The sequence below is a fragment of the Brachionichthys hirsutus genome, chromosome 5, assembly GCF_040956055.1.
Source record: "Brachionichthys hirsutus isolate HB-005 chromosome 5, CSIRO-AGI_Bhir_v1, whole genome shotgun sequence".
Taxonomy (NCBI): Eukaryota; Metazoa; Chordata; class Actinopteri; order Lophiiformes; family Brachionichthyidae; genus Brachionichthys; species Brachionichthys hirsutus.
This window is the reverse complement of record NC_090901.1, coordinates 11438077-11461693: the sequence shown is the minus strand read 5'-3', so window position 1 is coordinate 11461693 and position 23617 is coordinate 11438077. Positions and strand designations below refer to the sequence as shown.

Sequence of the window (23617 nt, the reverse complement as noted above, 5' to 3'; positions counted from 1 at the left end):
ATGTGATTCAATCATACAAATGAAGTCCGAATATAAAGTGCCTGGAGGAGAGAGCTGTGCCACTTAAATAATATGAATGAGGCTGGTTGAATGATTTCATTCCAAATTCACTTTCTGCTGTAAAATGATCTTCAGGCTGTGTCTCCTTAAAGATCGGTTATATTTTTTTATTAGAATAGAATGTTCCGTTTTATAAAGCTTTCTCTGCAAATAAAATCTTGCTGCGTCACTAATATTAAGAAAACTTTCCATCATTTCACTGTGCATTTCTTTAGTTTGGCGTCTTTTTTGCAAAAAAGTCACAATTGATTTCCAAAAAGAAAGAAAATCTTCATAGAAATGAATGCAAATTTGTTTTGAGATGTACAAATAAACAAACATGCGGGAAATGTCTACGTTTGTCAGCCTTTATCCAGTCGTCTATGCCAATCGTTAATCATGCTGTATGAAGATTGTCCATCAGGGGTCGCTGTAGTCTTTTTCCTCTATCGGCCAGTGTTTACGGAAGTCGGAATGACGTGTCACTGTTTAACAAGGCATTGTGGGAAGGAAAGTGGCGCTGTCGGCCGCTGATGACAGACTTTTCAATTGAGCTAATATCTTCGATTAGTGAGGAGCCTTCAGAAGCAGAAATAAACTGGAACGATGCGGCTTCGCAAGCCTGAAGTCTCCGCGCTCTGAAGAAGAGGACCGGATGACGGTGGCGTCGCTGTGCGGCTAGTCGAAGCCGAGAAGTGGGATACTATCTCAACGGACCGCGGCGGGTTTATCTCATTTTCCATGTGAGCCGAATAAAAGTATCCGCGGATTACACTCCATTTGTGGATGGGTTGGAGGCGACTGCGCTTCGGCATTCCTTATCGTTTGAAGTTTCTTGACGTTTCCATCGAAGACACCGTCAAAGATGTCGACCAGCAGCCCCGAGGCGGTGAAGAAATTGCTGGAGAACATGCAGACGGACCTGCGGTCTCTGTCCATGGAGTGCAAGAAGAAATTCCCCCCAGTGAAAGAGGTTAGCCGGCGAGTTAAGTCGTTACATGGGTGTATGTTTGGGTTTTTAATATTGTTAATTATACATTATAGTTAAATAGTCATCAACAACCGGGCCTCTGTGGGAAGCGGACACCCGCAAGGTGTTCGTGTAAATATTAAAAGTTCAGCTGCGGGGCCTTCCTGCCAACCAGCCACCAAACTAAGACTGAAAGGAGTTTCTAAATCGCCCCGTCACGTTTTCTGGGTTTGGATAATGTCATACATTCAGACACATTATCCCGGAATCGACCCAAATGAACACAGCTGAGCCACCCTTTTATTTACATGTAAGCATCTTGTTAGCTAACCACAAGTTCTGACTGGCGTCTGGGTGTTAGCATCACATTTAAAGGTCCAGTACACCCAAATGACAACAAAGCACCCTGCGTGGCGGATTTTAAGGGGGTTTGCTTATATTGGGGAATATCTTTTGCATCTTATTTGAGCTTAGCTTTATTTCTCCGTTGTGCACATATTATTTTTGCCGTAGTGATGCTCAAGTCGCGTTTTTGTTCACTTTTACAAGTATAGAAATGATGAACTTCTTAGTGCAGGAATGCTGGAGGATGTCGTGCAAGATCTACCAAAATATTTGCAATGGATTTTGATTAAATGTTTTGAAGGAGTGGAGGTTATATCGACCCGGGAGAAGATGCATGGACGTAGTGAGGGAGGACGAAGCAAAGGACAGGGTGAAGTGGAGAACGTTGATTTGCTGTGGCGAGGCAAAAGTAAAGTAGGTTTGGTCAAGGAACAATCGATTTGAGGGAAGTTCAAGTACGGATGCAAATTGTGCATCACTTTTTCACTCCTACATTGTAAGATAAAAAAAATCTTTTCATGAAAGGCATAAATTCACATTTGTGCGTTCAGAATGACTGGACAATGACCATCTGACCTCTAGCTGGCCTCTGTTATTTGCTGTTTTGATTTACATTTCAAAGTGTGCCGTTCTTTCTTTCTTTTTTTTATTCCCTGGAAAGATCCATTGTTTGCCTGCTGACTGCCTCCATTGTGTGTCCGTGTTGGTGACATAGTTGGAGGAGAAAATAGTGCAAGGATGTGTTAGACTGTCATTCAGAAGACAGGAGTCAAACAAGCCTCTGTAATAACATCCTCTGCTTTTAGTGGTTCGCACCTGAAATGTGTTTTCATCTTTATTTAAACTTAATGTAGTGGCTAAAAGGTACACATTACTATCAAGCTGGGGAGATTTCAGATGCTCTTCTATCAATTACCTGTCGGTGGAACACACCAAGCATAGATGGTGTGTTTTATCTGAACCGCCGTTATCTCACTCTCCCTGTACGCAGTTCCCTGCTTGCATACACAAAGCAGTCCCACAGGCCATTAGCAAATACGCCGCTCTGTTTGTGGGGATTTTGAGGCCATGGTAATATTCATCAGCTAGCTCAGCTGCATATCAGACTCCAGCAGCTTAGTTTCTCCCTCAGGTCTCACCTTTTATATAGTTCAGCACTGGTTTGTGCCTCAGACGGGTTCTTTAGGGTTCTTTAGGGAGCGTGGCGCTTCATTATAAGCTGGCCGGTATAGACATAGATTTCCTGGCGCACTGGGCCTCGCCATCACCTCAACTATGAACATTTAATGACTGTAGAGCTCCAGAGATCACAACGCAAGCCCTTTCCTACGATGCCTGTTCGCGTTTAAAGTGGATGATGTTAGTGTCAGAGGCATGGCGTTCAAGCGCAGCCCCTTGTGAGCTCGGGCTATCCTCCAGAGGACTTGATGCCTAGTTTCTGTTGGTCATTGGCCTTTGACCTCCGTGAGATCGGAGGTGGGTTGCGTTCAGAGGCAGGGAAAGGCATTAGAAATCCTGATCTCAGAGGGGATGAGCACCTCCTTATGCCGAAACATTAAAGCACCCATCTTGTGCAGCGTCTGAAGCCGTTTGCTGGCCCTTGCTGAGGGGCCTCCTCCTGAAGCGTCTCCTCCATTATTGATTTATAATCAGCTGTGTTTCCTGTGACCTCACCACTCAGACTCTGGATCACTATGTTGTGACTGAATGCGATGATATGATTCTGCTGATTGTGTACTTGCTGCTGTATTTGTGTTGGCACGTTCTCTCTACGTCCCACTTTTAAAGATAATATCTGTAATTACTGTCATGCTTGTTGGTGAATCGTCAAAAATTGTTGCCAAAGCCTTATGAAAAGTACAAGGATGCCTTTCTTGCATTCTACCATTCCAGTTCCTCCCACATTTCCCAGCCGTCTCCCACGGCAACATCGCTCCACGGCCAGCAGGTTCTGTCTTACGATTTCTGAACGTCACTTTCAGAGCCTCTCTCTGTCACTGGTGGGCTTTACTCTTTGCTGTGCTGTTGATTGGTTTTACCAAGAGGAAAGAAAACCACCAGGTAACCGTCTCTCCTCTCTGGAAGAGTCCTGTCAGGTGTGGCTGCTGAAATCGAACCTGAGAATGTGCAGCATTAATGAAAGCACGACGGGAATGCATTGTGTGGCTCAACAGGACGGTTTATTTGCTGCACGAAGCGGTGCTCAGCATAACGCGAGGATCTGGTGACTGATGCTGCTTTGAGGATCTCCTCTATAAAAAAGAATGGAGTCCAGTGCTATCCCAGAGGTTGCCGTCCTGGCGCCGCCTCAGGTTGTGGTGCTCCTGGCCTCTGGGGGCAGGAAGCGGACTGAGGCTGTTCTGTCCTCGTTGCCCTGCAGTGACCTCCGAGTGGGTCTGCAGGAACAAAGGAGAAGGAGCACAGCACGGTGTGGCCCTGATTGTCGACTCGACCGGCGTCTCGACCTTGAGGCTGTTCAAATGACGAGTGACGCAGTCGTGTTTGCCGTCGGATAGCTCGGCTGTTCCGTTATTCCTTCCTGCTGCTGGTGATCCTTTATAGCAGGGATTGGGTTTGGATGTCTTGTCCTTAATCAAACATAAAGATGATGAGTCATGTTTTACTTTTGGTTTTGGTGGAACAATGATTGAATTACACTTTGTTGTCTTTTCCATAGAAAGGTGATTTTAAACCCGCCGTCCCGGCACTCGCCAGCCCTCCTTAATCTGCCTTTGCAGAACCTTTTGTTCTACTTTCTAACAAATCTAAATGTCTGCTCTGTCCTTTCTGCCCCCCCTCAAGGCTGCAGAGTCTGGCATCGTGAAGATAAAGACCATTGCAGCCAGGAATGCAGACATACTGGCGGGTGAGCGAGCATCCAGAATGACTGACCGTCGTATTCTCTGAGTTTTCTTCCCGTTTCTCTTTTTATTTTCCGTTGTTTTACAAATCAGGGCTGCGATTATGACCAGAATCTCAGAGGAGGCTGTAGCACATCCTCTCCTAATTTAATGAATGCAAATTCGCCAGATTTAAATGACTTGACTGTGAACTAGAATCGAGGAACTCTGCTCAGAAAGGCTTTTAGTTTAGCGGATGAGACAAATGTTTCACTGACTTCTGCTTGTGCCCAGTTTCCTGGTGATCCATCAAGTAGTTGAAGCAGGACTGAATAAGACCCCCGAATAAAAGGTTTTCCTCAATCGGCTCATTTATTCCAGATCCGTTCCAGAATTCAGCCACTTCTTCTTGTCGAGCAAATCGATAATGATCGCACACAAACCCTGAGGCACCTCTGTCCAGGTACCAGAACCTGATTTCCTCCGTCTGTCCTGTCCCTGCAGCTCTGAAGGAGAACAGCTCCGAGGTCGTCCAGCCATTCCTGATGGGCTGCGGCACCAAAGAGCCGAAGATCGCCCAGCTTTGTCTGGCTGCCATCCAGAGACTTATGTCCCACGAGGTGGTGTCCGAGGTGAGAGCACGGCTTTGGAGTCTAGCGATCCATCTATCACTCTGTCCCCAGAAACCAGCCACACCGGGGGGGTGCAGCTCAACAAAACATAAACAAATAAGATGATCTCACCGAGCTGATGATCGAACCGAGGAGCACAGAGTCCGGACTCGCGTCCTGCTCGAGTCATTAAGAAGACGCTCGTAAATCATAATCAATTTATTTATTTTTGGCCTTGGCGCGGCATGTGGGGCCTTAGCGGGCTGGGCTTGGGGTGGGACGGTGGTCCGGCCTCCTGCTCCCTACTCTCCATCCCAGGGAATAATACTCTCCTCCCAAATGGCTGTGTAGGGTCGGATAGGGCTGAAGCCCCTGCACTGTCTACTCCCGTTCCCCAGACGCTGGTTCGCTGGGTTGGGGGGTTGCCCGAGCTCGGCGGTGGGTTGGGTGGTGGGGGGGGGGGTGCGGTGGGGGGGAGGGGGCGGGGGGGCGCGGGGGGTGGGGGGCGGTGGTGGGGGGGGGCTGGGCCGTGGGGGGGGCTGGGGGACTGTGGGGGGTGTGTGGGATGGGTGGAGGGTGCTGGGAGGGGGGCGGGTGGTTGGGGGGGGAGTGGTGTTGGGTGCTGGTGGGGCGCCAGGCCGGCCCGCTGTGCCCCGTGCCGCTGCGCTGGCCTAGGTTTCGTCGGCTGTGTTGGTGTAAGTTGCCCCCGGGCCCTGGACTGGTTCTTCTGCGTGTGGCTCTGGTGGGGCCATGGTGGTCGTTCTTGGGTTGCTGTAGCTGCTTGGGGTGATCTGGGGGCTTATGTCGCCATTGTTGGGTCCGGGATGGCTGCCCCGTTCTTAGGTGGAGGTTTCACGCATGCCAGATCCACCACTCCAGCCCCGAGTTAGTGGAGGTTGCTGGGTTAGTGCTTGTGGCTCTCACTATGCTCTCTCTCTTTTTCTTCAGATCTGAGAACTTGGTGATCCATACTTTCCTCTAGAGACGAATGTGAACCTGGTGTATTGGGACAACTCTTGGTGATGATTGGATGGAAGGGGTAGAATTAAGGGGCACAAATAAATCCATTGCACTTTCTTCTCAGAACACTGTGTATTTGTCACTTTTTGTTTGTTCATGTTGTATGTTCACTGCGGTGTGCACAGCCCTCTACGGCGGTAAGCAGGTAATAAAACCAATAAAATAGGAATAGGCTAGGCTGCCAAGAGGGCAGGTGACGGTCACAATCACTATAAGAATAAAAATTGCATAGAACTCCAGCAGTGACTGACGTTGTGTCCGTCACTGTGGAGCACGAATGCAGACAAGGTAAAGAAAAAAAAAAAAGAAGACGCTCGTAAAGAATACGAGTGTCTTTCTTTCTTAAATTTAAAGTAACGAGTCCTCCCTGTGACTCCAGCCAGCAGCTCACAGAAGAGCATGATGGGTAGTTTGACCCGATAAAGGTCGTGCTGTGTCGCTTGCTGTTAGCATCGGGTGGCACCAAACCAAGCAGCAGCTGGATCTGATGCTAACGAACCCAACTCTGATGCTGCGACCCCTGAGCAGTGGCAGCACCTGATCTCAGTGTGTGTGTGTGTGTGTGTGCGTGCGTGCGTGTGTCACAGGCAGCTGCGGGGAACATCATCAACATGTTGTGGCAGCTGATGGAGAACGGTCTGGAGGAGCTGAAACTCTTGCAGACGGTTCTGGTCCTGCTCACCACCAACACAGTCGTACACGATGAAGTGCTTTCCAAGGTGCTGCAGCGTGGCTCTCATTAAACTGTTTCTGTGTGTCATTACTGGTATTAATGTTTGGTCTGGGTGATCCGATCTGAGGTGGACCTGTCTGAAATAACACCGTTAAACACACGCATCACTCACTGTGACAAGAATTGTATCAAATCTACACCAAGGCCCCAAAATAGTGGCTTTACAGGAAGGCAGGGAGAATTTAGAGGGATTTCTGGAGGCCTTTGAGGGTTATTTTCACTGGTTCAGTGGCCAAATCAGATGAAACATTGTGTTCAGACATTCGCCGCTTACCTGGGCAGGTATGTGGACCCAATCTCATCGTTTGCATCGGTTAATCAAATGCAAATCGGACTTTGCGAGACATCAGTTCTGTTTTGGTGGCTGCTTCTCGTCACAGTGGTCGTTCTGTGACATGTCCGAGGTCTCAGGTGTGTCCTCAATGTGTCCTCGCACCTTTACTGTGACCGCACCACTCGGGATAGATTTTAACGGCAGGTCCGACTGGCCTCAAAATGTTCTCCTCATCTCCCCGGTAACACAGTTCTGTCCTTCAGTGAATCATCTTCCCTCTATTATTGAACCGTTTTATAATAAAATATATTTGGTATCCACGCTCCTGTTTGTGCGGCATCACATCAGCCAATCAGGATTTTCCTTCCCCTCCCTCAACGTTGTTTTACACCCCCTGAAGATGGACCACAGAGGCAGTAATGCTTGTTTCTGTCCTGTGAACACATTTGAGCAGGTTTTGCCTAATGCACCATTGTTGTTTTCTGGCCCAGGCCATTGTGCTGTGTTTCCGTTTGCACTTCACCAAGGACAACATCACCAACAACACGGCGGCCGCCACCGTCAGGCAGGTCGTTACCGTGGTCTTTGAGAGGATGGTAGCCGAGGACGAGCGTTTCAAAGGTCGGGAGTGTGTGTGTGTGTGTGTGTGGGGGGGGGGGGGGGGTCATCACAGAGAAATGTCTCCTGTTATCAACACATTTTTATAAATCTGATTGCTAAAAAAATAGTTTATAATTTCATTAACTGCAGATATCAGTAAACACAATTTTCAATTCCATTATTTGATAATTCATAGCAGCTCTAGCATGCATATAAAATATGCATTGTGTTGTTCCCCCCCCCCCCCCCAGGCATTGTGGAGCAGCAGCCTACTGTCCAGGGCAACACCAACAGACGGTCTGTCAGCACACTGAGGCCCAGCGCTAAAGACGCATACATGTTGTTCCAGGTACGTCCATCAGAGGGCAGTCTTCTACCCTCTCCCGGCTGCTCTAGGTCAGATTACTATCACCTCGTGGTCAGGCTCCTGCCATTAGATCTTGAGACTATCCAGGACTGTCGTCTCAGTCATCTCTCACTCGCTGATCCTTCCAGCGGATCTTCAACCTCTGTGATGCGTGTTGACATAATAAATACCCCATTGCTGCTTCGTTGCAGGACTTGTGCCAGCTGGTGAACGCCGATGCCCCCTACTGGCTGGTGGGCATGACAGAAATGACCCGGACGTTTGGCCTGGAGCTGCTGGAGTCTGTTCTGAATGATTTTCCTGGCGTGTTCCTGCAGGTACTTACTCAGGGTGAATTCGCACATAAGGCAGATGTTTAGAAAGCGCGTGTTCACCTTGGTGTGATCTTTTTTTTTCTTTTTTCTTTTTGTCCACCTGTACGTTCTCTACCATCTGTTCCTGCCCTAGCACCAGGAGTTTAGCTTTCTGCTGAAGGAGCGGGTGTGTCCCCTTGTCATCAAGCTCTTCTCCCCCAACATCAAGTTCCGCCAGGGCAGCAGCAGCGCCGCCTCCCCGGCGCCCGTGGAGAAGCCCTACTTTCCCATCTGCATGAGGCTGCTGCGCGTGGTCTCGGTCCTCATTAAGAACTTCTACAGCTTACTGGTGAGCTTAACCATCACAGCAGTGGCTTCAGATCAACCCGTGAAAGGAAAATATGTCTCTTTCCACACTTCCGTGTCGAAGCCAAGAGCTTCACGGCTTCGTCGGGGTCTACGTGATTTTTCCTGAGCGCTTCAAGTTTATGATGTGGCCGTTTGTCTTCCAGGTGACGGAGTGTGAGATCTTCTTGTCTCTGCTGGTGAAGTTCCTGGACGGGGAGAAGCCGCAGTGGCTGAGAGCGGTGGCCGTGGAATCGGTCCACCGGCTGTGTGTGCGGCCTCACTTATTACGGTGAGATGCGTCAAAGGAACAGCCAAAAGTGAAAATTCAGCCGTTTCTCCACCTCAGACTGGATTTAAGCGGGAAACAAAATCAACTAAAAAAATCAGCCTCTAATGCCTGCATTTGCCTCCACACCCTGTGAGCTGGATGCATGTTTAAATGAATGTTGTGGCCCTCATTTAGTCCAGTCAAATGTCTTTTAAGCGTAAAGTCGGCAGGTAGTCATGGTTACGTGGGTAGGCGGTGATTATTGTTCGTGATTTGTCTCCATCTGTCTTTGGTGCTGACCGCGTGTTGTTTTCTGCTCAGCTCCTTCTGCCAGTCGTACGACATGAAGCAACACTCCACAAAGGTGTTCAGAGACATTGTCAATGCCCTCGGGTCCTTTATCCAGTCCCTCTTCATCGTCCCCAACGTGGGAAACGCTGCTGCCATCGGTGCTCCTGCCGGTCGGTTCCCTGTCCGAATCGTCATTTTGATTTTGATTCCATTCAGCTTTTAAACCGCTGCAACCTTCTGTGTCAGGCTCGGGGGCCCAGGGGGCAGCACAGGGGGGCCCTGGGACAGGAGGGGTCAGTGGGAACCTGACCACCCAGGCTGCATTTGAATACCGTGGCACCTGGATCCCTCTCATGACTGTTAGCGTCCAGGGCAGCGCTAAGGCCACGTAGTAAGTGCTGCTACTCCCTGGAACCTTGATTGTTCACGGACCAAGCCTTTAATTGAACTGTGAATGCACACTTCCTGCTCCGCCTCTTCCCTCTCCTTCCCCGTCTTTCAACCTGTAGTTTGGAGATGCTGGACAAGGTGGAACCCCCGTCCATCCCAGAGGGCTACGCCATGTCCGTGGCCTTCAGCGCGCTGCTGGACCTGGTGCGGGGCATCACCTCCATGATCGAAAGAGAGCTGGCCACGGAGGAGGAGGCAGCTGCCGAGTTCAGGGAGGCGCATCCCGATGAGGAGCGGCAGCCGAAACCAGGTGAGGATGGAGATGCGGGATGTAGAGGATGCTAGGCTTCAGGGTGCTAGCTAGAAGTTTCCGATGCCTCCTGTGGCTTCGGTATATTTCCTTTTCCACAGTCCTAAAACATATTCTCGGTGCATCTGTCTCAGGAGCCCACTTGGTGTGGGAGGAGATGGTGAACGCCTGCTGGTGTGGCCTCCTGGCCGCTCTGTCACTGCTGCTCGACGCCAGGTGAGTGGACTCGACCTTTTCACCAGCTGCTCTTCTGCATTTAGGCTGGAAGCACAGATCTGGCATTCCAGCGAGGGAAAATTAATTTCCCCTACGGAGGGAAATGTCTTCTTTACTGTCTGAAAGTTGTTCAATTACGTTTTGCATGAGGGCATTTTTCTTTTTTTTACAAGCAGTTTATACAAAAGTCCTTTTTAGGAAAATTAAGAACTTTTCCTTCACATGGGGGGAAAAAAGAATAGTGACCACAGAACTGCCAGTTTGACCTCTCTGTTTCTCGGAAGCTAACACTTTGCGCAGCTAATGTCCATGGGGACAGCGTGGGTGTCAGATTACACTGTCCTGTCTCCTCAGCACCGATGAGACAGCCACAGAGAACATCCTGAAGGCGGAGCTAACCATGGCCTCGCTGTGTGGTCGTCTGGGGCTGGTGACTCCCCGTGACGCCTTTATCACAGCCATCTGCAAAGCCTCCCTTCCGCCACACTACGCCTTGACTGTCCTGAACAGCAACTCTTCCAACCTGTCCAGCAAAGGTGCGCTGCAAACGCACCTGGGACACCTGCATGATCGAACCCATCTGGGGTGGAGTTAGTTTTAATTATTGGCATGTGGAAAGCAAGTATGTAGCCGTACCGCACACGGCTAAAAGTCTGGCCTCGGTTCATGTGTGCTAATGTAGCTAACTAGCACCCGAGTTCTCCCATATGCTAATCCCTGCGGCTCTAAACCTCGTTGTATTAATCTATACATTTTCACTTCAGCTTCTAATTAGGAATGTCGAGGAGAGTGCGTCTGGAGACACACACACGTGTTCTCAAACCAACTGCTCCAACATTTAACATTTGCATAATAGCTTGGCGAGATAAATCCAGCAAATTGAGTCTCAGCTCACAATAGATGTTTGCCTCGTCGTTAATTAACGAAGCTATTCTTGCATGGCGCTATAAAACCTGTTAGTGTGATGTTACTGACTGAAAGATTCCTGTGTGTGTGTGTGTGTGTGTGTGTGTGTGTGTGTGTGTGTGTGCATGCTCTCCACAGCCTACTCCATCCAGGGGCAGAATGTGCAGATTATCAGCCCCTCCAGTGAATCCCACCAGCAGGTGGTGGCGGTGGGGCAGCCGCTCACCGCCCAGCCCCAGGGCACCGTGGTGGTAAGGACGGCAAGGACGGAGAAGCTATGGCTGCACAAAATATTAACGAAATTAAACCAAAGATCCATCCACGTATAAGGACGATGCATGAAACAAAGCTACGGAGAAATACCCAGAATCCTCTGTTCACACCTGGGAGGAACATCTGATGACACACTTTGATCGCTGAACGCGTCCGCTCCTATGTCAAGTGCTGAATGTAAACGCCAGCCACAAAGGATGATACATTCTTTATAGATGTTTAACAGTGTTAAAGTAGAGCTGCGTGGGGTCCTGTCATCATTCGTTCATAGAACAAACAGGAAATAGAATTAAAAATAAATAAATGATGAAAGCCAGCCTCCTCATTAATCTGCACAACAACAGAGCGTCTCTTCAACAACGCCTACATAGAAACGTTTCCTTGTGACGTGCGTAAGCGGCAGCTGCTGTGAACGCAGGCCAGTCACTGAAGCGGACTTTGACTACTGATGGGTCGACCATTGTCCTGTTATTAGAAGGAACCCAGGAACTCTTAAACTGCACCGTGCGTCTGTTACTTATTCTGTTACTTATTCCGTGTCCGCTAATGAAACCGTCTGTTCCTCTGTCAGCTGACTGCCAAGAACATCCAGTGCATGCGGACCCTGCTGAACCTGGCCCACTGCCACGGGGCCGTCCTGGGCACATCCTGGCAGCTGGTCCTGGCGACGCTGCAGGTACGCGTGCTGATTTATCGAACTGGTCCTTTACAGTTAGAAATGTATCACTGCATATTGAATTCCGCTAACGTTGCTCTAACTCCTCCCCACACCTTTTGCACCTGTTACTGCTATTTTTAATCAATCTATATTCAATTCGGCCTGTAGTCTCATTTAAGATTAATCGCAAATGGGCATAAATTCCCGTCACACATTTTCACTGCAGCTCATTACCGCAGGCTTCCCCTCCCCCCCACACTGAACTTTCTCACCTGTTTTTCATTCAAATGAGTAGAAATCCTGAGTTGAGTTTACCACAGACTGACATCTGCCAGGATATCTCAAAGACGCCACCAGGAGGCTTCAGGCTAAATGGAATTTATACATGCATAAATGAATAATTGAACTGCTTATGAGACGGGAGACGGGAGACGATCACGCCAGACTCTCGGCGTGATCCCGACCTGCTACAGAACCAGGCCAGAGCTCGTTAGCTTTAAATCTAATTAGGCTGATCTTATTTGCCGCCGCGTTTCACGGAGAACCGCCTCAGCTCTTTCTGAGAGTCTCTCGTTGATCCCCTCAGCACTTGGTGTGGATCCTGGGGCTGAAGCCGGGGGTGGGCGGTGCCCTGAAACCGGGCAGGGCCGTGGAGGGACCCACTACAGTGAGTTTGGTGTGAACTGTGTCGAGCATTTCGTGCTACATGGTCGAAGGCGACGAGCTAACTGAATGGTTCTGGCCTTTATTTCAAACAGGTGCTGACCACAGCTGTGATGACGGACCTGCCGGTCATCTCCAACATCCTGTCCAGACTATTCGAGAGCTCCCAGTAAGAACCAGTGCCCAGACCAGTAGATATTAAGACGTACTCTCACTGAAAGGGGTTAGGGATGCATCTACATTATTTGAAGGATACATGCCTCAGTCAGTAAATAAAATAATGTTTTTGTGAGGAGTTTAAGGCGTGACTGATCAAATTTAACTCATTCAGTGCCAGCTGTTTTCAGCTCAGCCGTACGCTGAGTGTCGGCACCTTTTGCTCGTTTTTCCCTATTTTTCAAGACCTACGGAATATTATGTACTATGACTATGCAAACACCAAACCTACAAAACGAACGATTCAAGTCTCTTTCATCAAGAAAGAGAAGTGCGTTCCTACCGTGTTTCGTTCTGGAGTTATTGGCCGTTGAAGAGAGGCAGAATTTAATTTCAAACCTAATTGAAGTCTTTAAATTTCAATGACATTTAATGAGTTAATCGTCTTTTCCTGGTAACATTCTCAACATTTCCTGAAAATGTCATCAAGATCTGTCTGTAACGTTTTGAGTTATCTTGCTAACAAACGCAAACAAACAAACCTACGCCAGTGATTACATGACCCCCGCCTCGGCGGAGGTAATAAGCCTGATCAATATATTTGGTGTGATTTAGGTACCTGGACGATGTGTCCCTGCATCACCTGATCAACGCTCTCTGTTCACTCTCCTTGGACGCCATGGAGATGGCTTATGGAAACAACAAGGTGAAGCCGCTTGCATTCTGCCATGTTTTATATGCTTTGGTTGAACTCTTGTCTTCAGTGTTACAGGACGTCCTTTGATCTGTTTCAGGAGCCGTCTCTGTTTGCTGTGGCCAAGCTTCTGGAGACGGGTCTGGTGAACATGGACCGTATAGAGATCCTGTGGAGGCCTTTAACCGGCCACTTACTGGAGGTAACGCCTTCTTTATAGGCGCAGACGGCATCATCCTTTTGTGTTTGTACCTTTCTCCCTCTGTAACTTTCTGCAGAGAAATGGCCTGTGATGAAATTAGTGGTTGATTATTTAATAATGGGTTGGAATCTTTTCTCTTTGTTCCTATATCCTCCTGAGACCCAGCCAGTTAGCATGTCCTCTGTAGTGGACATTTGTCCATTACAGAGGACATGCTAATCCAAAGCTGGGTCCCAGGAGGATATATTAGTGAAACCTCAACCCCCCCCCCCAAATGTTCAGCAAAATTAATTTGCATTATTGAACTCCTGATGGTTGTCATAGCAACATTATTTACCCACACATTAAATCAGGATTTATGGCATCTTCCTGTTAATGACCTGGCCTGGCCTACCAGTGCTGATAATCTTCTCTCTCTTTCTCTCTCTCTCTCTCTCTTGCTCTCTCTATCTATACACACACACACACTAGAGCCATTTAAACCACCATGTTGGTTGTTTAATATTCTACTGCGTGGATTTGTGAGTTAAGCTCTTTTATTTCTCTCTTCTCTTTTGCCCTCCTGTCTGTTTTACAGAAGGTAAGCTTTGACCCCTGGTCTGTAATTGTTGAATGTCCCGCCTCTTTCTTTTTCTCCACCAATCCGTTCGCTCTGCATCAACGCGTTTAGCACCGAGATGTCGTTGCCTCAAAAGATACGGCTGTCCCAATCCAGAATGCGTCTGTGTGCTTTGCTGACTGTGTTGGTGACGTCCTTCGTGCAGCGGAGAGCTCTGATTGGTCATCTGAAGCTTTCTTAAAATCAGCCTCTGCATCCCGTCGGGTCTGTGTGTCTGTGTGATGTGCGTCTGTGTGATGTGTCCACAGGTCTGTCAGCACCCCAACTCCAGGATGAGAGAGTGGGGGGCCGAGGCGCTGACTGCGCTCATCAAGGCTGGCCTGGCCTACACGCACGACCCCCCCCTGGCCCTCAATCAGGTACTAAAGGAGAGGGAAAAAACAAGAGAACATGCAAACTCCTCGCAGAAAGGCCACAAGGACTGAGGACTCACATTTTCTACTTTTAGATTTTTGCTATTAGCAGCCGGTAACATTTTTTTTTTCTTTGTAAATTTAACAAATTGCCTTTTTGGAATGATCAAACTTTGAATTTGAATTTGACTTCCAACCAAATGATGTGTGTTTGACTTTGCCCTTGAATGACCAACGATGTTCAGTGTCGAGGCTTGTCTTAGAGACCAGCACCTCGAGACATGAACAGCAGGTGGCGCTGCAGGCTGCAGGAATACTCCACTCATGTCAGAGAAAGATGAACATTAACGAGGTCTGGCAGATGCCGGTCAGGTGGAAAACCACGTTGGCATTGATTCCCATCCAGCTGATGAAAGGACGCCGTTCTGAACATTAAGCATCGTTATTAATACGTTAATTAGGAGCTCTTTACCCCTTAGCGGCTGCAGCTTCTGCTGCTGAACCCCCTGAAGGAACTGTCCAACGTGCTGCACGCAGACATCCGGCAGAAACAGCTGGAGAGCGTCCTGCAGATCCTTCAGAGCCAGGGCGACAGCCTGGGGCCTGGCTGGCCCCTCGTCCTGGGTGTCATCGGAGCTATCCGGAATGATCAAGGGTACGAAGAGCAGAGGAGCAGTTAACGAACGCCGTTCAGACCCGGTAGTCATCTTCACCCCGAGTGATCTGGTACTACAGGTGTGATGCATTGATCTGAATAGACCAGCTAACATTGGGATGTGGTTTCACCTTTTAGACCAAATTTATTAAAGAAGGCATTTTACTGACAGTAAACATGGAATAAATAGTTCCCAGACTAGAGAAATGTTCACCTTATATGCAAATGTGGGGTTTTTTTTACTCCCCAAATGTCTGTTTTTACTATAAATACTCAAAGTAATTTAAAGAACGCTTTCCTTTCAGCGAGTCGTTGATCCGAACTGCCTTCCAGTGCCTGCAGCTGGTGGTGACGGACTTCCTACCCACCATGCCTTGCACGTGCCTCCAGATCGTTGTGGATGTCGCCGGTAGCTTCGGCCTGCAGAACCAGGAGCTCAACATCAGCCTCACCTCCATCGGCTTGCTGGTGAGTTCAGGGACTCTCTGCCGAGGAATGGCAGAGATGATCACATTAAAGTTTCTGAACTGGTCTGTGGAGCTTCTGAGATGGAATAATGTGGTGTTACTGGGGAATCCTCAGGTCTGGACGTGTCCTATATTCTCTAACGGAGAACATAGAAATGTATGCTTGACACGCAGTATTATTGATTTGTATCATTTGATCTAATTTGGCAGCACTTAAATACTCTGCTGACTACGTTATACATTATTCACGGCGCGCCATCCCTGATATCGATCTGCGGTTTGCAGGACTATTTCTCTTGGAGTGTGGCAGTTTGTAAGATTACTTTATGGAAATAGTATAGCAGTACCACCTGAAGCGTTTTCCCCCCCAACATTCATGTCCAATTTATGCGCCCTGCGTTCTCACCCCACAGTGGAACATTTCAGACTACTTCTTCCAAAGAGGCGAAGTCATCACACAGGAGTTGGAGAGGGAGGAGACGGCTGTGCAGAAGCAAGCCCAGGAGAAAGGAGAGACGCTGAACAGGCCCTTCCACCCCGCCCCGCCTTTCGATTGCCTGTGGTTGTGTCTCTACGCCAAGCTGGGAGAGTTGTGTGTTGACCCGCGGCCCGCCGTGCGTAAAAGTGCTGGCCAGACGTTGTTCTCCACCATCGCTGCCCACGGGACTCTGCTGCAGCAGCCAACATGGCACATCGTGGTCTGGAAGGTAGCGAGAAAGTTCCCCTTTCATTTGCTTGAGTTGTGTGGGAGGAGGAATCCTAGAATAAAAAGGTTCATTCTGGAACAGCACACAGATCTTGCTAATATATCAAAGCTAACAAGTGCATCTTTCGATAGCAGCAGGGTGGCTAACTTTCCTGCCGCCACTAGGTGCTGTTCCACCTGCTGGGCTGCGTGAGGACGGCGTCCACCACCGCAGACAAAGAGAAAATCGAGTCTGGCGGAGGAAACATCCTCATCCACCACTCGCGCGACACGGCTGAGAAGCAGTGGGCGGAGACGTGGGTGCTGACGCTAGCCGGGGTGGCGCGCATCTTCAACACGAGGCGGTATCTCCTCCAACAGCTAAGTGAGCATCGTGAAGCCTGAGAGACTCCCACACATGAAGGTTCTCCTGACTCCGTGCAGCTCGCGACGCGTAATGCCTGTCCAGATCTCAAAGATGTCACTTTAAAGTCTTTCTTAGCGACAACCTTCGCTGTGGAACCTCAGTGTTTCCCTGTGACCCAGAAGTGTGGAGCCACTTCCTGTCTGTTTCCAGCTCTTTGTTAATGACTTCAGATGTTTTGCAGAATGTTGCAGCTCTGTATCGCTGTGAATCTCTAGAAAGAAAGAAAGAAAGCTCTCCACCAATAGGAGCCTGAGTAGATGATCAGGTTCCTTTAACCGCTGTGTTGTAAACAACAACGACAATAACAGTAATTCTACAATATTGAAATCCATACATCGGTGCCACTCGTATCAGAAGTTGAGACAGGGCGCAGCTGTTCCGGCTGTATTAGCCTGCGTTCAGCCCCGTGTCGACGGGATTAATGTTCCAGGGAGATATGAGTGATGTAAGAGCAGCTAATGAGGATCTGAATATTCTAAGAAGTGACTTATGACATGCAGCGCATTCCCAACGTGTAAAGCCACTTAGGAGAAAGAGGCTCCTCCGACACACAGCTGGGATCGAGTGATTGTTGGACGGCCCCTGTATTGTCCTCCTGGGGGGGGGGGTGTCCCAGAGAATAGGCTCATGTTCACACTGAGATGAGGCCCGGACAGGCAGCAGTGTCTGCGATGTCTTTGTTGATGTACTGTTAGCAGCCCGTGCTAACCCAAGCTAACCCGTACCTTTCAGGTGACTTCTTCGAGGCCTGGGAGGTTCTGCTGAACCACATCCAGTCGGCCGCCCTCAGCAAAAACAACGAGGTCTCATTGGCCGCCCTCAAGAGCTTTCAAGAGATCCTTCAGATCGTCACGCCCGTGAAGGACTCCGACAAGGCGGCTGATGCGTTCGCCGCTATGGGCGTCCCCCCGGTCCTCATCGACCCCCTCTCAGCGTCCGGTCCAGGCAGACCCCTGGTGCGTTCAGACTCACTGGTGGAGCGGCTCACGCGCTACAATGGCGCTGAGCTGCAGGCCCCTCCCCCGGGGGAGGAGTCGGCCTTAGAAGACTCTGCGTTGTGGTGGTCAGCGTGGAACACGTGGTATCGGACCGGGACGGACAGCACAAGCCCCCCCAGCGGCCCGACGGAGAAGCTCTCCTTCATCCCCAGCCAGCCCTTCCTCACAGCGCTGATCCAGATCTTCCCAGCGCTCTACCAGCACATCAAAGCCAACTTCAGCATGGAGGACCTGAAGAAGCTGGGGGTCATCCTCCACGGGGCGGTGTCCGTGCCCATCAGCAGCGACGCCTCGCCCTTCATCCTCCCCTCCTACACCGAAGCCGTGCTGACCAGCCTGCAGGAAGCCGTGCTCACTTCTCTGGATGTCTTACAGAAGGTGAGTCACAAATGAGCTTCACAGAGGCTCCGAAGGCATCGTTCATTAAAGCCCTCCCCCCCCCACACCCGCTTCACGGGCAAACAAATACGAAGGGGTCAAACTACTGTTTTTAACACAAAGACTGAACACAAGGTGGAAGCTGTTCCCATGAGCGACTCGCTGCAGAGAAACGAGGAAACGGATACGCCAAACATTTTTGCTACTTAACAGACGGGAATGATTCAGAAGAAATGCATTTATGTTATGTATAATAAATACTTGATAATAAACCGCTGAATAAGCACATTGTTTAGAAAGGAATGTGCCTCGATTCATTATGATAGAAAAGCTTAAATGTGATTTAGATTTTTATGAAAATCGGATTGGATGACTGAAATCTAAGTCATTAGTTATTGTGTAATTGTTCTGTTTGTGGAAGCCTGTTGTACGTTGCCTGTGAGCCCGAGTTCTTTAACATGCTTCCTCTCGTACCTGCCGGTGTTATAAAATGGCGGGATGCATTGGATCTGCTCCCGCGTGGCGCTGAAGCCAGCCCGTTACGCGACGCGATGTGCAGTGGCGTGACATCAGCGGCGTTTGTTCCTCCGTTCCCTGCTGCAGGCCATCTGTGTGGGACCGGAGAACCTGCAGGTCATGTACCCGGCCATCTTCCAACGGCTGCTCCTCTTCGTCGAGTTCTCCTGCAAACCTCCTCAGTACGGCAGGATGGAAACCAAACACGTGGCCAATGCCAAATACAACCAGGTAAGGGGGGGGGGGGGTCTATTTGTTTCATTCTAATCATCGCCTGTTCTCTTCAGCCGTCCCAAACAGCCGTCCTTCCTTGTTGTTGCCCCCTGCCCTCCCCGCCTTCATACTGTGGCCCTCCATGAGGTTGGCATGGTCCTCTGGACCCCCCCGCCCCCCCATCATTTTCCCTCTCCTTTGCTTCATCTTGCCTGTTTGCCAGAGTTTCCACCAGGAGAGGATCTGTTTATGCTGACCCATAATAGACGTCCCCACTGTCGCTACAGTTCATACGGCACCGCCCCCCCAGGACGGCGTCTGCCAGTCCGACGCCAGAACCACGATGAGATGCTCATTCAGACAAAGAGCGGAGGAGAGGCTGCGTTAAACCGTCCACTCGTTGTTTTCTAAAGCGTATTAATGAAGGATTCCTCGTTGGAACCCATTTACGAAGGAACAGACCGATCATCCCGGTCCGAGACTCTTTTGTTGATCAGAATCTCTTTGGAACCTGGACCCCCACCCAGCAGACGGAGGCTCTGGGTGCTCTCTGCTGTTTATTATTGTTAGCCTCCGAGGCGCTTGATGCTGGGGCTGTTTACCCGTGTTTATCCGACATCAGCGCTGCACGTTCGCTTCCACCTGAGCACCAGTTTAATTGCGATCTTCTCTCATTTTGTTTCTTGGTTCTGGATTACCGTAGATCCAGCTGTTTGCTCCGGTGAGTTCTGTCCCTTCCTTTAATTTGACTAAGATGTGCCTGAATGGTGGTGGACCTGCCCTCTGCGCTAGATGAGACGTTACGCCGTGTGGTCGTCTCTCATCTGCGTCTCTCACCCACTCAGCCCCCTGCCTCCCACTAACCGGTGCTCCTGTGTCTCTGCACAGCCCTTGTGCCGCTCCATCTTCACCTGATTTTGTGATTTTTGGTGACGTTCGTACGCACAATCATGATTCTGTTTCCTTAAAGACACACTTTGTTGCATCAAACTATTTTATTGTATTTTTTTGGGGGGGGGGGCTATTTGGATAGTGTGACCCGTGGACTGATCCAAAGTGTGTCTTTAAACTCTGCTTTCAATGTGGCTGCAGCAGTGTGGGGGTTCTGGTCACAGCGTTTGGCCTCTTGTTAAATCCTCTGGTCTCCGCAGGCGGAGTGGGTTGCCTTAAACTACGTGCCCTTTGCCGAGCGCTCCCTGGTGGTGGTGGTGGATCTGTACCAAAAGACGGCGTGCCACAAAGCCGTCATCAATGAGAAGGTCCTGCAGAGCATCATCAAGGTATCAGTTTACTTCCTTAGCCTTCAGCTCCGAGTTGATGCATGTTGAAGCTCAGGTGTCCAACAACGGCCGATTGTTGTCCCTGCTCGCTGTCTCTCAGGCTCACTTCCTCTGCAGCAGGATGACAGTGAAAAAGATTCCCACGCCGTTCTCATGTCGGTGGGGGTGGGGGGGGGGGGGGGGTCTAGCCTTCGCGTCCGATAACCGGCAGCAGCTTCCAAACGTTTTCAGCCATCTGTCCCCGAAGCTGGAGACGTTTCCTGCGAGTTTTAACCGGTTTCTTACTCCTGCGTCTCGCTGCGGCGTTCCCACAGTGAGGTTTACGCTGAGAGTTCATTTGGCATGGAATGTGGACCCCGCCCTTTTTTCTCTCCACAACAAAGAGGGAATATTTTTAAAATCCGCAACCTTGGGGACGGCAGCTGTTCGCTAGCTGATGACTCAGAGATGACCTCGTGCTTCTTCTGGTTTTGTTGGGGGAGGGGGAGGGGGACTTGAGCTGGACCGCTGGTGGCGCGCCTCGTCCGTTGAAGTCTGTCCACACTGATCAGTAAAGAGGGGGAAAGGTCAGTCTCGCCTTCGATCGCTGTCTCTTCCCTTCTCGCTCCAGACTTTACGGATGCCCCTGGGTTTGAAGTACGCCTGCCCGTCAGAGAGTACCTGGAAGCTCGCCGTGTCGTCTCTGCTCAAGGTGCTGTCCGTAGGGCTGCCTGTCGCACGCCAGCACGCCTCGTCTGGGAAGTTCGACACCATGTGGCCGGAGCTGGCCAACGCCTTTGAAGACTTTCTCTTTGCAGAGAGGTACAGACGATCTAAAAGGAGCAGTCCGCCCTAAAATGAAAGCTCGGGCATTGTCTGAGGACTCGTTAGTGTGTTCAGAACATTCGCCTCAGGGACTTGAATTGACGTCTTTGGGTGAACTGCTCCTTTAAAGACACCTTGTGTCTGAGTTGGAAGCTGCTTAGTACCAGACTAAATATCCTGGTTTCCTTTTATAGCACGCCTCCAGATAACGTCTCCATCCAGGAGTTCCAGAAGAATGAAGCCGTTGACGTTGAGGTATAAATTCCTGCTCCTCGTCTCCAGCATGTCTGCAGGACTCCGCCAGGAAGACGCCATCTTTATCGTTGTGGCTTCTTTTTTTTTTAGGTGGTGCAGCTGATCAGCACAGAGATTTTACCATTTGCCAACTTCATTCCCAAAGACTTCGTTGGGCAGATTATGGCTATGCTGAACAGAGGCTCCATTCATTCCCAGTCTCCCTCGTTCACAGGTGAGCTGACCCGGTTCTGTCGTCTGACCCCGCGGATGACGAGGCTAACGGTGAGTGGCTCTCTCTCTCACAGAGGCGGAGATCGATGCCCGGATGAGGGAGGACTTCTCAAAGGTGTGTTTTGAGACGCTGCTGCAGTTTTCCTTCAGCAACAAGGTGTCCACCCCTCAGGAGGGCTATATCTCCCGCATGGCGCTCTCCGTGCTCCTCAAGAGATCCCAGGACGTCCTCCGACGGTACGTGGAGGACGAGCGGCTGAGCGGACGCTGCCCCCTGCCCAGGTACGGACCCTCAGAACGGCGTCGACGCAGACTCTCCTTTAACCGCAGCGCCTTCAGGCTTAAAGCTCTGCACGGCTCTTTTCTTTCTTCACTTTAGGCAACAGGTGACGGAGATCATCTTCGTCCTGAAAGCGATCAGCACTCTGATGGACTCGCTGAAGAAGACTCAGCCAGAGAATGGTGAGTGTCAAAGTGGGTCGGAGACAGGATGAAAGGAAAGCGTTGAACTACTAGCCATACCGGCGTGACGTCACTTCCTGCAGTGTTTGATTCCACTGACGTTCTGAAAGTGCTTTTTTAAAGTGTCCTTCAAGCTATTTGCATTTCCGAACTCATTTCTGTGGGAATTGCATCAAGCAAATAATATCTTTGATTTCCTCCCATCATTTAACTCCTCCCTCATTGTTCTCCTTTGTTTACCGCCTGCAGTGGACGGCAACACGTGGGCCCAGGTGATCGCCCTGTACCCCACGCTGGTGGAGTGCGTCACATGCTCCTCCTCCGAGGTGAGCTCCGCCCTGAAGGAGGCCCTGGGGCCCTTTAAAGACTTTATGCAGCCGCCCGTCTCCAGAGTCCAGAACGGGGAGTCCTGACCGTGTTTGCTTCTATCATGAAGAATTCTTGAATGTGTCTTTCGGACGCCCCTGTGCTTAACGGAGCGCACTGACTTGAACGCATCATGAGCCCCATCCCCGGTGACATGAAGCGCCCCCCCCCGGTGACATTGTATGCTTCTCCTGTGAGCTGATGGCACGTCTTCGCCCCATCCATGGACTGGCTGCACTCTTGTGTTGATTACAGAGATTAAAAGTATTGCAGTGTTGGTCTCTGGGTTCATGCGAGTTTCTTCTCCTGGGGAGGCAGAGTCGATGTGCACGGTGTGGTGATTGTGTTGATGATGTGAGAAAAAAATAATAATAATAATCAATGGGAATTTGTTGATCTTGGAAATTGACTTTTGCAGCATTTTCAACAGTGAGGATTTTATGCAAGAAGACAAATCTGGCTGTAACATTCCATGTCATCTTTAGCCAGCCGTCTGACAAGGGATGTCCTCGCCTGTGTAAAATAAACGGGGCGACTACGATCAGCTCTGTGCTCAGTGACAAGCATGCAAAGAAGACCTGTAACCTCTGTTTTGCTCTCAGAAGAGCGTAGCTACGCTGAAGCGCTGCTCTACCACTCATCACCTTCAGATGGCGCTGCAGCAGCTACATTATTTTACTGTAGGTGGAAACGCGACCTGAAATAATGGTCAGAATTTCTGTTTCTTCCCTGTTGGTCACGTATCAGAGATTCCACCCGCAAAGAGAGTTTAGTCAAAGCATCCTGGTATATATTTACTGACCAATCAGCATTCATGAACAGATTGATAACGAGAAATCTGGGTCTCTATCACTATCTTTCAATGCTGAGGTTCTCCTTCAGGATGGATAGGATTAGAAATGAGGCAATAAGAGGGACAATGAAGGTTAGACGTTTTGGAGACAAGGTCAGAGAGACCAGACTTTGATGGTTTGGACATGTCCAGAGGAGAGACAGGGACTATATCGGTAGAAAGATGCTGAGGATGGAGCTGCCAGGGAACAGGGCTAGAGGTCAACCCAGGAGAAGATACATGGACGTATGGGAGGACATGAGAGTGGCTGGTGTCGGGGAGGACTATGCAAAGGACAGGGTGAAGTGGAGAAAGTTGATTTGCTCTGGTGTCCCCTCACGGGACAAGAAGAAAGTACAGTAGTATTCGTAGTATCTTTGGCAGAGGACAGGGAAGTTCACCATGTCCCCACAGGGGACGTCACAGGTATGACATCCAACCAAAAGTCCAACCCGACCCGAGTTCAAATAAATCTATCCAAGGTAGAGTTCTGATTTTCCCCAGTTTCTCATGAAGGCATCATCACAGCTTCATGCTGCTGGGACCAGGGGTCACCTGTCACATCACAGGTGGGTTGCCTTTAAAATACATTCATGAGTTGCTTAAAACAAAAACAAAAAGAGAACA

General features: G+C 49.7%; 1 protein-coding gene across 1 annotated transcript; it reads left to right on the top strand.

The window, feature by feature from the left end:
• The first annotated feature begins 557 nt into the window (after positions 1–557).
• Positions 558–22737, top strand: mon2 (MON2 homolog, regulator of endosome-to-Golgi trafficking). The gene is made up of 36 exons (XM_068738905.1): positions 558–1012; positions 4157–4220; positions 4699–4826; positions 6413–6544; positions 7324–7453; positions 7684–7781; positions 7991–8116; positions 8247–8441; positions 8605–8729; positions 9030–9169; positions 9246–9390; positions 9509–9720; positions 9837–9915; positions 10270–10451; positions 10960–11072; positions 11666–11770; positions 12339–12419; positions 12511–12584; positions 13187–13277; positions 13366–13467; positions 14045–14047; positions 14335–14445; positions 14919–15094; positions 15400–15562; positions 15975–16268; positions 16433–16631; positions 17406–18049; positions 18653–18796; positions 19482–19499; positions 19930–20058; positions 20669–20859; positions 21057–21117; positions 21208–21331; positions 21405–21612; positions 21710–21792; positions 22042–22737. Exons 1-36 carry the CDS (start codon positions 905–907, stop codon positions 22203–22205), a joined length of 5142 nt encoding a protein of 1713 aa, XP_068595006.1. The 5' UTR covers positions 558–904; the 3' UTR covers positions 22206–22737.
• Positions 22738–23617: the final 880 nt, after the last annotated feature.

Coding starts and splice junctions, on each gene's coding strand:
- mon2 (XM_068738905.1), top strand. CDS start 905: ATGTCGACCAGCAGCCCCGAGGCGGTGAAGAAATTGCTGGAGAACATG. Junction 10,452..10,959: donor TTCCAACCTGTCCAGCAAAG/GTGCGCTGCAAA, acceptor TGCTCTCCACAG/CCTACTCCATCCAGGGGCAG. Junction 12,585..13,186: donor AGACTATTCGAGAGCTCCCA/GTAAGAACCAGT, acceptor GGTGTGATTTAG/GTACCTGGACGATGTGTCCC.